We start from the raw sequence: 12193 nt of genomic DNA, 5'->3' as shown, positions 1-12193 counted from the left end.
GCAGTGACAGAAAGTCACTGTCGCCATCGGACCCGAAGTCAGAAATCCCCTGGGTTGTTGCGTCATGTCTGTCAGTCTCCTCAGTGTCGGTAACATGGGTGGTGGTTTCATGTCTGTCCGTCTCCTCAGTGTTGTTGCATGGATGGTAGTTTCATGCCTGTCCGTCTCCTCCGTGTTGGTTCCCTGGGTTGTGGTGTCTTGTGTGTATGTTCCTTGTGTGCTGGTGTCCTGTGTTGTGGTGTTTTTCCTCCGTGTTGGTCCCCTGGGTTGTGGTATCGTGGCTCGAGTGGGCCGGAGGGCTGTTGTTGCGGTTACCCTCTGACTGAGTCCCCAGGCATCACGCGAGTATCCTGACCAGCAGTACCAGGCTAGATCCATGCAGTCGGGACTTTGGCTGGTCGAGGGCGGAGAATGTTGGAGCGGTCCTCTGGCAATGGCCCCATGCGGCGCGGCGTACTCTCCGGTGACACCGCTTTTCGGTGCCCGGAGAGTTGCCGACCCGGCGCGGGTCACGATTTCTGAGTCAAACTGGATTCTCCGCCCACATGTTAGGGTCTGGCCCGTGATCAGAAAAATGGGAGGTGAGGCCTGGGGGAGAGTGGCCAAATGATGTGGGAGCATGGCTTGAAAGTCCCCTCGATTGCAGATACACAGAAGCTAGTTGTGATAATAATACAAGTGGGGGTGTAAATTTTGGACCATATGGTTATTTTTTACTGCCTTCAGAGCAGGGTAATAAATACTAACTTGTCACATCACCCACATTCCAAGTAAAAAGTTAAATAAATATACAACAGCTTAACGTAGTGATATTCAGTTCATTATTCCCTAATTCTGCAATGTTCATCTTTGCATTATTTTTATTGTACATTGAAATTAATATATATTATAAATTAATGCATTTATTTCTGTGTTTCCCCTGCAAGTTATATTTTTCTACATCACCTCCTCCATTTTTGTAAACCAGGTAAGGGAATCTCCAGACATTGCCCAGACCCACAGCAGAGCCGATCATTGAGAGCAGGTAGTCCGTCTTCGAGGACCAGTTCCCTCGCTCCACATTCTCGTCACTTTCACCCACATATTCCTTGGTGACAGCCTGGGGGGATAAGAGAGGAAACGGACAACTCAGAAATTAGACTTTCTCAGACTGGAACTCAGACAGAAAGTGAGATCGGGGAGATCGTTTGGAGACTTGGGCAGAGAGATGACAGAAGGAGTTTAATCCTGACAAATGTGAGGTAATGTATTTTGGAAGGTCTGATTCAGGTAGGGAAGGGGCTGGTTTAGCACATTGGGCTAAAAGCTGGCTTTGAAAGCAGACCAAGGCAGGCCAGCAGCACGGTTCAATTCCCGTACCAGCCTCCCCGAACAGGCGCCGGAATGTGGTGACTTGGGGCTTTTCACAGTAACTTCATTAAAGCCTACTCGTGACAATAAGTGATTTTCATTCATTTCCTTTTATAGGTTCGATCAAGCGGAACGAGGCCAGTGAACAGCGGGAGAGGCCAAAAACAAGATCCGAACCAGGCGCCAAACAGTTTGCGATGCAACCAACACCCTCCCTCAGACGAAATCAGGATCTCACCAATTGTCACCACTTAAGCTCTTTTTCCATACAATTAACAAGAGCCACCATTATCTAATTGCCTCCTGTCATTCAGCAGACTCCCCAACAAGTGTTCACGCTGGCGCCGAGTAGTATTCCATTTTTAAAACATGGACCAGGTGGAATGGAACCCTGGGTGGTTAGGGGGGGGGGGGGGGGGGGGGGGCGCTCCACGTCATCGGAGGCCCCTGGGTGGTCATCCCGGGCAGCCTCCTCGCCTCACTCCAAGGACAACACCTCGGAGGAGAGCTCCGAGGATGCCATCACGGTTGCAACACAGCTATCATCCCCACCCTCTGTCAGTACACATACCTCAGTGGGACATGTGGTCAGACTTCTGGGGCACAATCTGGTGAGCACCACACTGCTGCTGATGTACATCTGGTGGAGACAGGAACCCCCAGGGCGAGACAGCAGTCGGAGGTTTGCTAGATCCCTGGACCCAGCTGGGTCCCAGCCTGATGCTCCGCCGATGGCACGAGTTTCCTGGAGCTGATGGAGGTGTTAGGGAGTAGCCGGGATTTTCAAAGAGAGATGGCAGCATCACTCCAGCAGATCCATAGCTAATTGGAAGAATCCCACAGGCTATGGGTGCAGGAGATGGCGCCGAGGCCAACACTGCCAGGGTGGTGACAGCAGTAGAGAGCTTGGTGCATGATGTCGGCACCATGAGTGAAAGTGTCCAAGGCGTCACGCAGTCAGTGATGGCCATGGCTGAGGGTCTCAGCAGTATGTCTGCCACACTGGGACGTCACCCAGTACCAGGCCAACCTTGATGAGATTCTGTGGGCATTTCTGAGGCACTGCACAGCATGACCCGGTCACTAGGGGATGTGTCCCAGTCACCGAGGGGCATTGCTTAGGGCATCGACACAATGGTGCAGACCATGGGGAACCTCCAGGGCTGGAAGAGCCCGATGATGCAGGGGCAGCCAGGGCTCAAAACAGCTTCCCCTCCATCCCAAGGTGAACCCCAGGGCCCTATGGGCACCGACAGGGAGAAGGGGGCGCTGGGTGCCAACGAGGGCCCATCCCATGCGGCGGTGACGGTGGTCACCAGCTCTCCCGATTTCCACCCCTCTGATGAGGCCATGTTTTGGGGTCAGCACAAGGGACAGGGTGGCATGGTTGTGCACGTGCCGCCGACAAGTGGTTCCGGCCCTAGAGCCCCCAGAGGACGCCGGCCAGTGGCATCGAAGGCTGGGTACGAGGTAAGGAGCTGGTTGCTCCCACCTCAGATGTGCATCCTGGGGAAACACCAAGACGTAGTGATAGAGCTAGGAGGGCCAAGCACGTAGGTGGAGGGGTTAAGTAGGGGCCGGAGTGGGTGGGGTTGGGGGCTGGAAGAGGTTGTCGGGTAGCACGATTGGAAATGGGGTATTGTACAGAACATTAAACAACTCTTTGCACAAACATTATGACGCCTCTGTCACTTTCTTCCACAATGCAAGCATTCCCCCCGTGCAACAACCCACCCTCCGGCCGTGGCAGTGTCCCGGGACCTGTTCGGATGTTGGCTGCTGCATGCGTGGTGGCGTGGTGCTGACCCCAACACAGTGTCCAGGCATCAAGGGTTATTGGAATGCTAAGCAATGACTCCCACATGCTACGTGGTCCGCCTACCTACGGGAACCCACTTGGCATGTGTCAAGTGCTCACTTAACCACAATTGGCGGTTCCCTAAGAGCAATAGCTTTCAGCCGGCCAGCCAGAGGCCCCTGCAGTCGGTGTGCGTTACGGCTTATCGGTGGGACAGACGGACAGGGACAGGGGTAGCTCCTGGCGTGGGCCTGGGATCCAAGGGTTAGCATGGTGGTGCCGCGAGCATTTGGAACCCCCTGCACAGCGCCTCCCCCCCCACCCTCCCGTGGCGGACCACCCCAGCTGAGTGTTCTCAACCCCCCGCCGGGCACTGGGGAGGCAGGCCAGAACCCCCGGTCCTTTTTCCTGTGTGCAAAGATTGCTACACTCCTCCTCGGCTTGCCACGGAAGCCCTTCCGTCAGGTCAAACATGAGGACCAATCGGCGCCAGTGTGAGCACTTGCTGGGGAGTGAATGACAGGAGGCCGTTGGATGACGGGTGGCTCTCTCTAATTGAATGGAAATGGGGCTTAAATGATGATAATTGGTTTCTCGCCACGCTACGGCGAGATTCCGAATTCGCCTACTGGAGTGGGCCCGTTGCATCGCAGACTATTTGGCATCTGGCATCCCCATTTTTGGCCTCTCCCGATATTCCCCGTCCTCATTACGCTTGAGGGCGAGTGGAAGATCGCGCCATAAGTGTGCGCTAAACCGGTGAGAAACTCCCCACGGCCTAAAAAAGTGAGTAAGTGTCATTGGATAGTGGTGGGGAACACGCCGGCAGAGCAGGCAGGAAACCCCCTGAAAAACCCGCCACAAATTAACTCAGAAATCTTTGAGGAGAATTGCATCATTTATCTCTCTTCACTGCCTGCTTTCCCACCTGCAAATTTTGGTAAGTTACACTCTGTCCCTGCTTCCAGATCATTTATGTAGATTTTATACAGTTAAAGTCCAAGGCCTGACCCCTGCAGCACCCCGCTAGTTACAGTTGACCAGCCAGTGAAGGACCCATTTATCCCGACCCTTTGCTTTCTGTCAGTCAGTCAATCCACAATCCAAATGAGCTCGTGGGGAAGAATATTTTTACACAATGAACAGCAATGACCGGGAACTTACTGCACACAGAGATGCTGCACGGAGAGGCAATCAATGTTTCCAAAATAAAATTGTACCGTTTTGAGGAAAATAAACCCTTGAACAGTTGCAACGGGAGAGCTAGGGAATGGTAATGACTGGATTACATGACACAGAGCTAGCATGTACTTAATAGCTGAATGGCATCCTTTTGTGCCATTATGAGTCTGCAAATTTGTTAGACTTGACGTCGAACAGAAAGTACAGTTTTGGCCCACCATAGAAACACTGGGCTGAGTTCTCTGATCCCCGACCCCGAAATCGTGTCCGGAGACATGGCGAAGAATTCCCGATGACGCCAAAATTTGGCTGAGGCCCGCCCTGCAATGCTCAATCCCCAACTGGCCGGGTTCCGGACGGCATGGGTCTTTCATGGTCTCACCCATTGGGAACAGCGTGGCAGCTGCGGACTCAGTCCAGCGCCATCAGAGTCGGGGGAAGGCTGATCCACGGGCAGTGGGGGACATATTCGGGGCTGGGGGCACTGTGGTGGGGCGGTCCGGCCAGCCAGCCGAAGGGGGGAGTATTTCACGGGCTGGGTCCGCAAGCCCCATCCGCCATGAAGCACGGCGCGGCCACTGTCGTGCGCATGTCCGGCCACGGACCCGGTAATTCTCCAGGCCGCATCAAAGCTCTACGCTGCCTGGCTTCTAGCTCCCCCCGGAACAGGGAATCGGTGGCCGTAGGCGAATTCGGAATCTCGCCGTAAAACGCCACTGTTTTCACGTTGGCGTGTGGACTGAGAATCCAGCTCAGTGTTGTTCTCCATTTGACAGCAATCAGATGGCAGTTTGGAAACACCCTGAACCCAGCAGAGAGACTTTGCAATTTACAACAACCAAAATCCCCAAATCATCAGCATCTCTCAGAGTTCTACATGAGTTTATTGTCGCGTTTTGATAAAATTACTCACCGTGTCCTCTGGAGGGTGTGTTTGATGGTCTTTCTGTGAGAACACAGATAAAGTCAATTCTTCCTGATCCATTTTTGAAAAATAATGAATAATTCTTCTACCTGCTTGCAGATTGGATGCAAATCCTGAGGAAAACACTTCTGTCCAAAAAGGTTCAAACTTTGTCCTCCCCTGGGTCTCTAGTTGAATAGATTCAGGTTCTCTTCAGGTAATGACTGTCCCGCAGTCTGAAGTCAGTCCCTGTTTAACAGGGGTAGAGTTCTGCCTTCTCATGCTTGGATGATATACAAGGTTACTGAACATTTCTGTTGTTATTTGGCTAATATTTAGACTAAACGTTCCAGTTTTGGGTTATTTGCATTAGTTTCGGAATATTCAGTACCAAATGCAGTTATTTATATCTGCAGATGTGGACACTGCAGCAGTCTTAAAGGAGACAGCACCAAGCAAATCCACAAAAATCAGAAGCTCAGCAAAACAGAACTTTATAGGTGTTTGATTAAATATAAAACATTCTGTTCTAATACCCGAAAACTAATGATGACCCATTCAAGGTGCTTGAGTTAATTTTACAAAGATGTAATATTCAGGTATGTGCAAGAGTTCATTTCATTTGCGATGACACCAGTCACACAAACAGAGCCAGAAGCTTTGCTCACCTTACAGAATTCCCGAATGTGCAAGGGGTTAACGATTTATTTTTGTTCGTTTACAGGATGTGGGTGAGTTTATTAACCATCTCCAATTACCCTTCAGAAGCTGCTGGTGAGCTGCCTTCTTGAACTGCAGCAGTCCCTGAGGTGCAGGTGCACCCACAGTGCTGTTCCTGGAGTTTGACCCAGAGACAGTGAAGGAACTGCAAAATTAATGAGCTGGTCATTGACTTAAGGGAGCGAAGTGTAGTACACACCACTGTCTGCACCAATGGTGCCGAGGTGGAGATAGTTGCAGCTTCAAATTCCTACTGTAGACATCACCAACAATCTGTCCTGGTCCACCCAAGTCGACGCTACGACTTCGCAAGTACAATTGTGCCTATACTTCTACAGGAAACTAAGTAAATTCAGCATGTCCACATTAACTCTTACCAATTTTTACAGATGCACCATAGAAAACATCCAATCTGGTTGCATCACAGTCTGCTATGTCAACTGTTCGGCCCAGGACCGTAAGAAACTGCAGGGATTCGTGAACACAGCCCAGTCCATCAGGCATACCCACCTCCCATCTATTGACTCTATCTACACCTCCCACTGCCTTGGGAAAGTGGGCAGCATAATCAAAGACCCCTCCTGTCATAATATCCACTCATGTATATAATGAGATGCAGACAGGCAGTGATTGACACATAGGATGACCAATGAACACAGAACAACCAATCACCAGACAGGACACTACCACTATAAAGCCCATAGGGCATTAAGACTCTCCCTCTCTCAGGACCCAGCTACTGAGACAGTCAGAGTCCACAAGCTAGTGAACACAGTCACCATACGGTAGCTAGTAAGTCTGGTCAAGCCAGTAATAGGTCATCAGTTAGATTAGTAGAGTGTCAACCCACAGCTGAATATGTACAGCAGTTCTCTAGTTAAATAAAACAGTGTTGGATCATCTCCTGTGTCAGACGTCTGTTTGTAGCTTCACTGCATCAAGGTGCAGTGAACGTCGAACCAACCTGCCTAACACATCATGGCACCAGAGTGCTATTAATCCTAATGAACCTACCTCGAGTAAATCTGCAACGACCAGCAAGCAGCTTTCCAGCGAAATGGAAAACATCCAGCCTCCTCCGCAACTCTGTATCTCTGGCAACCTCGGCGCCTATTGGAAAATCTTCAAGCAAATGTTCCTCCTGTATATCGATGCCTCTGACCTCAAGGCAGGATGCCAGGAAGATCACGCTATTCCTGTCGACTGCGGGGGATCACGCCATCCATATCTACAACTCGCTTACGTTTGCCGATGGCGAAGACAAGACGATGTTCAAGACAGTTCTGCTAAAATTCGACAGCCACTGCGACATTGAAGTGAATGAGAGCTTTGAACGGTATATCTTCCAACAGAGGCTTCAGGGTAGGGATGAACCTTTTCAGTCCTTCTCGATCCATCTCCGCATCCTAGCGCAGTCATGTAATTATGACTCGATGCCTGATTCCATGATCCGGGATCAAATCATTTTCGGGGTCCACTCCAACTCCCTGTGACAGCAGCTCCACAAAATCAAACAGTTGACCCTCTCCTTCGCTAGCGAGACGTGCATTGTCCATGAGCATGCCAAGAATCGTTACTCCCACATCAGGGTGGCAGAAACTGCAAAACTGGCCTCCCACGAGGCAGAACGGGTGCAGGCCATTGCAAAAATGCAAGGCCTGAGCATCGAGGAGAGTGGCCGTTTTGCGTGCTTTTCCCGGATCCCTGCGCCACGACCGGGTGGACGACGAGGCCGAAAACCCTACTGCGCAGGTGGTACATCGGCCGACCGCACTACGCATGCGCGATGGCGCACAGATCATGCTGACATCAGCGTCATGACGATTCCAAATTGTGGATCCGCCCATTTAAAGCGTCAATGTCCAGCAAAAGGACGGCAATGTCTACAGTATGGGAAGCCTGGTCACTACGCAGCCTTCTGCAGGTCTGCTCCACTGATCTGCCAGCGATCCCGACTGTCCACGCGACCACCGCAATGGCAGCGATCCACCTCTCGAGATGCCTGCGTCTCCTGCTCCACTTCTGTGGCGATCGACAAGAATTTGTCGCCCGCCACAAAGACTGAACTCTTGTAAATTTTGTTCAGTTTACTCTGTATCTGCACGATAGACACCTTCCCATGTACATATGTTCATTAACTCACCACGTACATAGTCAGGCATATACCTCCACATTCAAAATTTATTTTAAAAAAGGGAGATGTCATAATATCCACTCATCTATATAATGAGATGCATACAGGCAGTGATTGACACACAGGATGACCAATGAACACACAACACAGAACAACCAATCACCAGACAGGACACTACCACTATAAAGCCCACAGGGCATTAAGACTCTCCCTCTCCCAGGACCCAGCTACTGAGACAGTCAGAGTCCACGAGCTAGTGAATACAGTCACCATGCGGTACCTAGTAAGTCTGGTCAAGCAAGTAAAAGGTCATCGAACCAACCTGCCGAATACATCACCTCCCACCTGGGTTATTGTCTCTTCCAACCTTTTCCATCGGGCAGAAGATACAAAAGTCTGAGAACGCGCACTAACAGATTCAAAAACAGCTTCTTCCCCACTGTTACCAGAATGAGCTTCTTATGGGGATAACTGATCACTCTGTACATCTTCTCTATTGTTTAAGCACTATACTTTGTGTGCTTCACCCAATGCCTAGGTCTATGTATTTACATTGTGCATTTATCGTATGCGCTATGTTTTTTCATGCATGGAGCGATCTGCCTTCATTGTATGCAGAACAATACTTTTCACTGTGCCCCAATACACGTGACAATAAATCTAAATCTAAATATATTTCCAATTCAGGATGGTTAGTGGCTTGCAGGGGAATCTCCAGGTGGTGGTGTTCCCATTTGTCTGCTGACCTTGTCCTTCTTAATGGAAGTATTCGTGAGTTTGGAATATGCTCCCTCAGGAGCCTTGGTTAGTTCCTGCAGTGCATCTGTTAGGTTTGTGTTTTTAAAACTTTTTTTCCCAGCCAACCTTCGGGACCCATGACAGCTGATCTTAGAGACACATGCAAACCGACCTTGGCGACACACACTAACTGACCTTCACGACCCATGCCAACCGACCTTTGCGCAGACGACATATTCGCTCACAATTTAATGCAAATGGGAGCCTGCTTTCTCCTAAGGATCTTACTTGAATCCATTTCAGAGTAGCAGAGGGCCATGTGCATATCAAGTGCAGACTTCAGCCAATTTGTTTGTGCTTCTTCATCTCATGAAAATGGAAAATCCAACCTCACACATATAAGTCATCATGAAGGTCAACAGCAACAAAATGTGTGTTTTACACAGCACTGGATAATCCTGTGAGATGCTCCACCAGAATGCTGATAGCCACATGGGCTTTAGCATGTTTTTAATGTGATATTTTAATGTGGTACCTGGCCAGGTGGTAGAAGTTTCAGTAGGGGAGCATTTCGGGAACAGTGACCACAATTCAGTAAGTTTTAAAGTGCTGGTGGACAAGGTTAAGTGGGCAGCACGGTAGCATAGTGATTAGCACAATTGCTTCACAGCTCTCGGGTCCCAGGTTTGATTCCCGGCTTGGGTCACTGTCTGTGCAGAGTCTGCACGTTCTCCCCGTGTGTGCATGGGTTTCCTAAGGATGCCCGGTTACCTCCAACAGTCCAAAGATGTGCAGGTTGGATGGATTGGCCATGCTAAAATTGCCCTTAGTGTCCAAAATTGGCCTTCGGGTTGGTTGGAGTTACTGGGTTATGGGGATAGGGTGGAGGTATGGGCTTGGGTAGGGTGCTCTTTCAAAGAGCCGGTGCAGACTCGATGTGCCGAATGGCCTCCTTCTGCCCTGTAAATTCTATGATCTATGATAAGAGTGGTCCTCGGGTGAATGTGCTAAATTGGGGGAAGGCTAATTATAACAATATTAGGCGGGAACTGAAGAACCTAGATTGGGGGAGGATGGTTGAGGGTAAATGAACATCTGACATGTGGGAGGCTTTCAAATGTCAGTTGAAAGGAATTCAGGACCGGCATGTTCCTGTGCGGCAGAAGGATAAATACCGCAAATTTCAGGAACCTTGGATAACAAGAAATATTGTAGGCCTTGTCAAAAAGAAAAAGGAGGCATTTGTCAGGGCTAGAAGGCTGGGAATCGATGAAGACTGTGTGGAATATAAGGAAAGTAGGAAGGTACTTAAGCAAGGAGTCAGGAGGGCTAAAAGGGGTCACGAAAAGATATTGGCAAATAGGGTTGAGGAAAATCCCAAGGCTTTTTACATGTACATAAAAAGCAAATGTAGCCAGGGAAAGGGTTGGCCCACTGAAGGATAGGGAAGGGAATCTATGTGTGGAGCCAGAGGAAATGGGCATGGTACTAAATTAATACTTTGCATCAGTATTCACCAAAGAGAAGGAATTGGTGGATGTTGAGTCTGGATCACACTGAGAGCCACAAAGACGAGGTGTTGAGCGTCTTGAAAAATATTAAGTTAGATAAGTCCCCAGAGCCGGATGGGATCTATCCCAGAATACTGAAGGAGGCTAGAGAGGAAATTGCTCAGGCCTTGACAGAAATCTTTAGATCCTCACTGTCTTCAGGTGATGTCCCGGAGGACTGGAGAATAGCCAATGTTGTTCCTTTGTTTAAGAAGGGTAGGAAGGATAATCCAGGGAACTGCAGGCCGGTGAGCCTTACGTCAGTGGTACGGAAATTACTGGAGAGAATTCTTCGAGACAGGATCTACTCCCATTTGGAAGCAAATGAACGTAGTAGTGAGAGGCAGCATGGTTTTGTGAAGGGGAGGTCGTGTCTCACTAACTTGATAGAGTTTTTAGAAGAGGTCACAAAGATGATTGATACAGGTAGAGCAATGGATGTTGTCTATATGGACTTCAGTAAGGACTTTGACAAGGTCCCTCATGGCTGACTGGTACAAAAGGTGAAGTCACATGGGATCTGGGATGAGCTGGCAAGGTGGATACAGAACTGGCTAGGTCATAGAAGGCAGAGAGTAGCAATGGAAAGGTGCTTTTCTAATTGGAGGGCTGTGACTAGTGGTGTTCTGCAGGGATCAGTGCTGGGAACTTTGCTGTTCGTAGTATATATAAATGATTTGGAGGATAATGTAACTGGTCTGATTAGTAAGTTTGCAGACGACACAAAGGTTGGTGGAATTGCGGATAGCGGTGAGGATACAGCAGGATTTAGATCGTTTGGAGACTTGGGCGGAGAGATGACAGAAGGACAAATGTGAGGTAATGCATTTTGGAAGGTCTAATGCAGGTAGAGAATATACAGTGAATGGTAGAACCCTCAAGAGTATTGAAAGTCAGAGAGGTCTAGCTGTACAGGTCCACAGGTCACTGAAAGGGGCAACACATGTGGAGAAGGTAGTCAAGAAGGCATACGGCATGCTTGCCTTCATTGGCCGGGGCATTAAGTATAAGAATTGGCAAGTCATGTTGCAGCTGTATAGAACCTTAGTTAGACCTCACTTGGAGTATAGTGTTCAATTCTGGTCGCCACACCACCAGAATAATGTGGAGGCTTTGGTGAGGGTGCAGAAGAGATTTACCAGGATGTTGCCTGGTATGGAGGGCATTAGCTATGAGGAACGGTTGAATAAACTCGGTTTGTTCTCACTAGAACGACGGAGGTTGATGTCTACAAAATTATGAGGGGCATAGACAAAGGGGATAGTCAGAGGCTTTTCCCCAGGTAGAGGGGTCAATTACTAGAGGGCATAGGTTTAAGGTGCGAGGGGCAGGTTGAGAGGAGATATACGAGGCAAGTTTTTTACACAGAGGGTAGTGGGTGCCTGGAACTCGCTGCCAGAGGAGGTGGTGGAAGCAGGGACGATAGTGACATTTAAGGGGCATCTTGACAAATACATGAATAGGATGGGAATAGAGGGATACAGACCCAGATTTTAGTTTCGACGGGCAGCATGGCCAGCACAGGCTTGGAGGGTCGAAGGGCCTGTTCCTGTGCTCTACTTTTCTCTGTTCTTTGTTCTTTGTACAGGTAAGCTGCAGCAGCATGGTCTTTTCATTTGGAGTCAGCGGTAATTTAATAACTGACTTTGCGTTCTCAATGTCCAAAGGAACATTTCACCCACCACTTCTCTTTCAAATTCTGAAACTTATCTCATTTACCCATACATCCCTGCATATAACACACAAGGGACTAGATTCTCCGCCCCGCTGCGCCACTTTTCTGCCTCGACTCGCTGGCGGGATTCTCCGTTACGCCG

The 12193-nt window shown here is 49.4% G+C and overlaps 2 protein-coding genes across 5 annotated transcripts in view; one reads left to right on the top strand and one right to left on the bottom strand.

Annotated features, from left to right (window-relative positions):
- LOC119952307 (sodium- and chloride-dependent neutral and basic amino acid transporter B(0+)-like) overlaps window positions 1-5440 on the bottom strand; it is a 188390-nt gene extending 182950 nt beyond the window's left edge. For 3 of the 4 annotated variants that reach the window (XM_038775955.1, XM_038775957.1, XM_038775956.1), the window contains exons 1-2: window positions 5244-5440; window positions 946-1099 (exon numbers count right to left, since the gene is read on the bottom strand). In XM_038775955.1, coding sequence (XP_038631883.1) covers window positions 946-1099; window positions 5244-5315 — 226 coding nt within the window. In that variant the 5' untranslated portion in view covers window positions 5316-5440. Of the gene's footprint in view, window positions 1-945; window positions 1100-5243 lie in introns of those variants that run through there. The other variant, XM_038775958.1, reaches the window with a different exon arrangement.
- LOC119952308 (sodium- and chloride-dependent neutral and basic amino acid transporter B(0+)-like) overlaps window positions 1-12193 on the top strand; it is a 388856-nt gene that overhangs the window by 283682 nt on the left and 92981 nt on the right. The gene's annotated exons all lie outside the window — the stretch shown is intronic.

The sequence above is a fragment of the Scyliorhinus canicula genome, chromosome 17 (assembly GCF_902713615.1).
Source record: "Scyliorhinus canicula chromosome 17, sScyCan1.1, whole genome shotgun sequence".
In the NCBI taxonomy this organism is placed as follows: Eukaryota; Metazoa; Chordata; class Chondrichthyes; order Carcharhiniformes; family Scyliorhinidae; genus Scyliorhinus; species Scyliorhinus canicula.
Note: the sequence above shows the minus strand (reverse complement) of the source record. Positions and strands in the feature narration are given on the sequence as shown.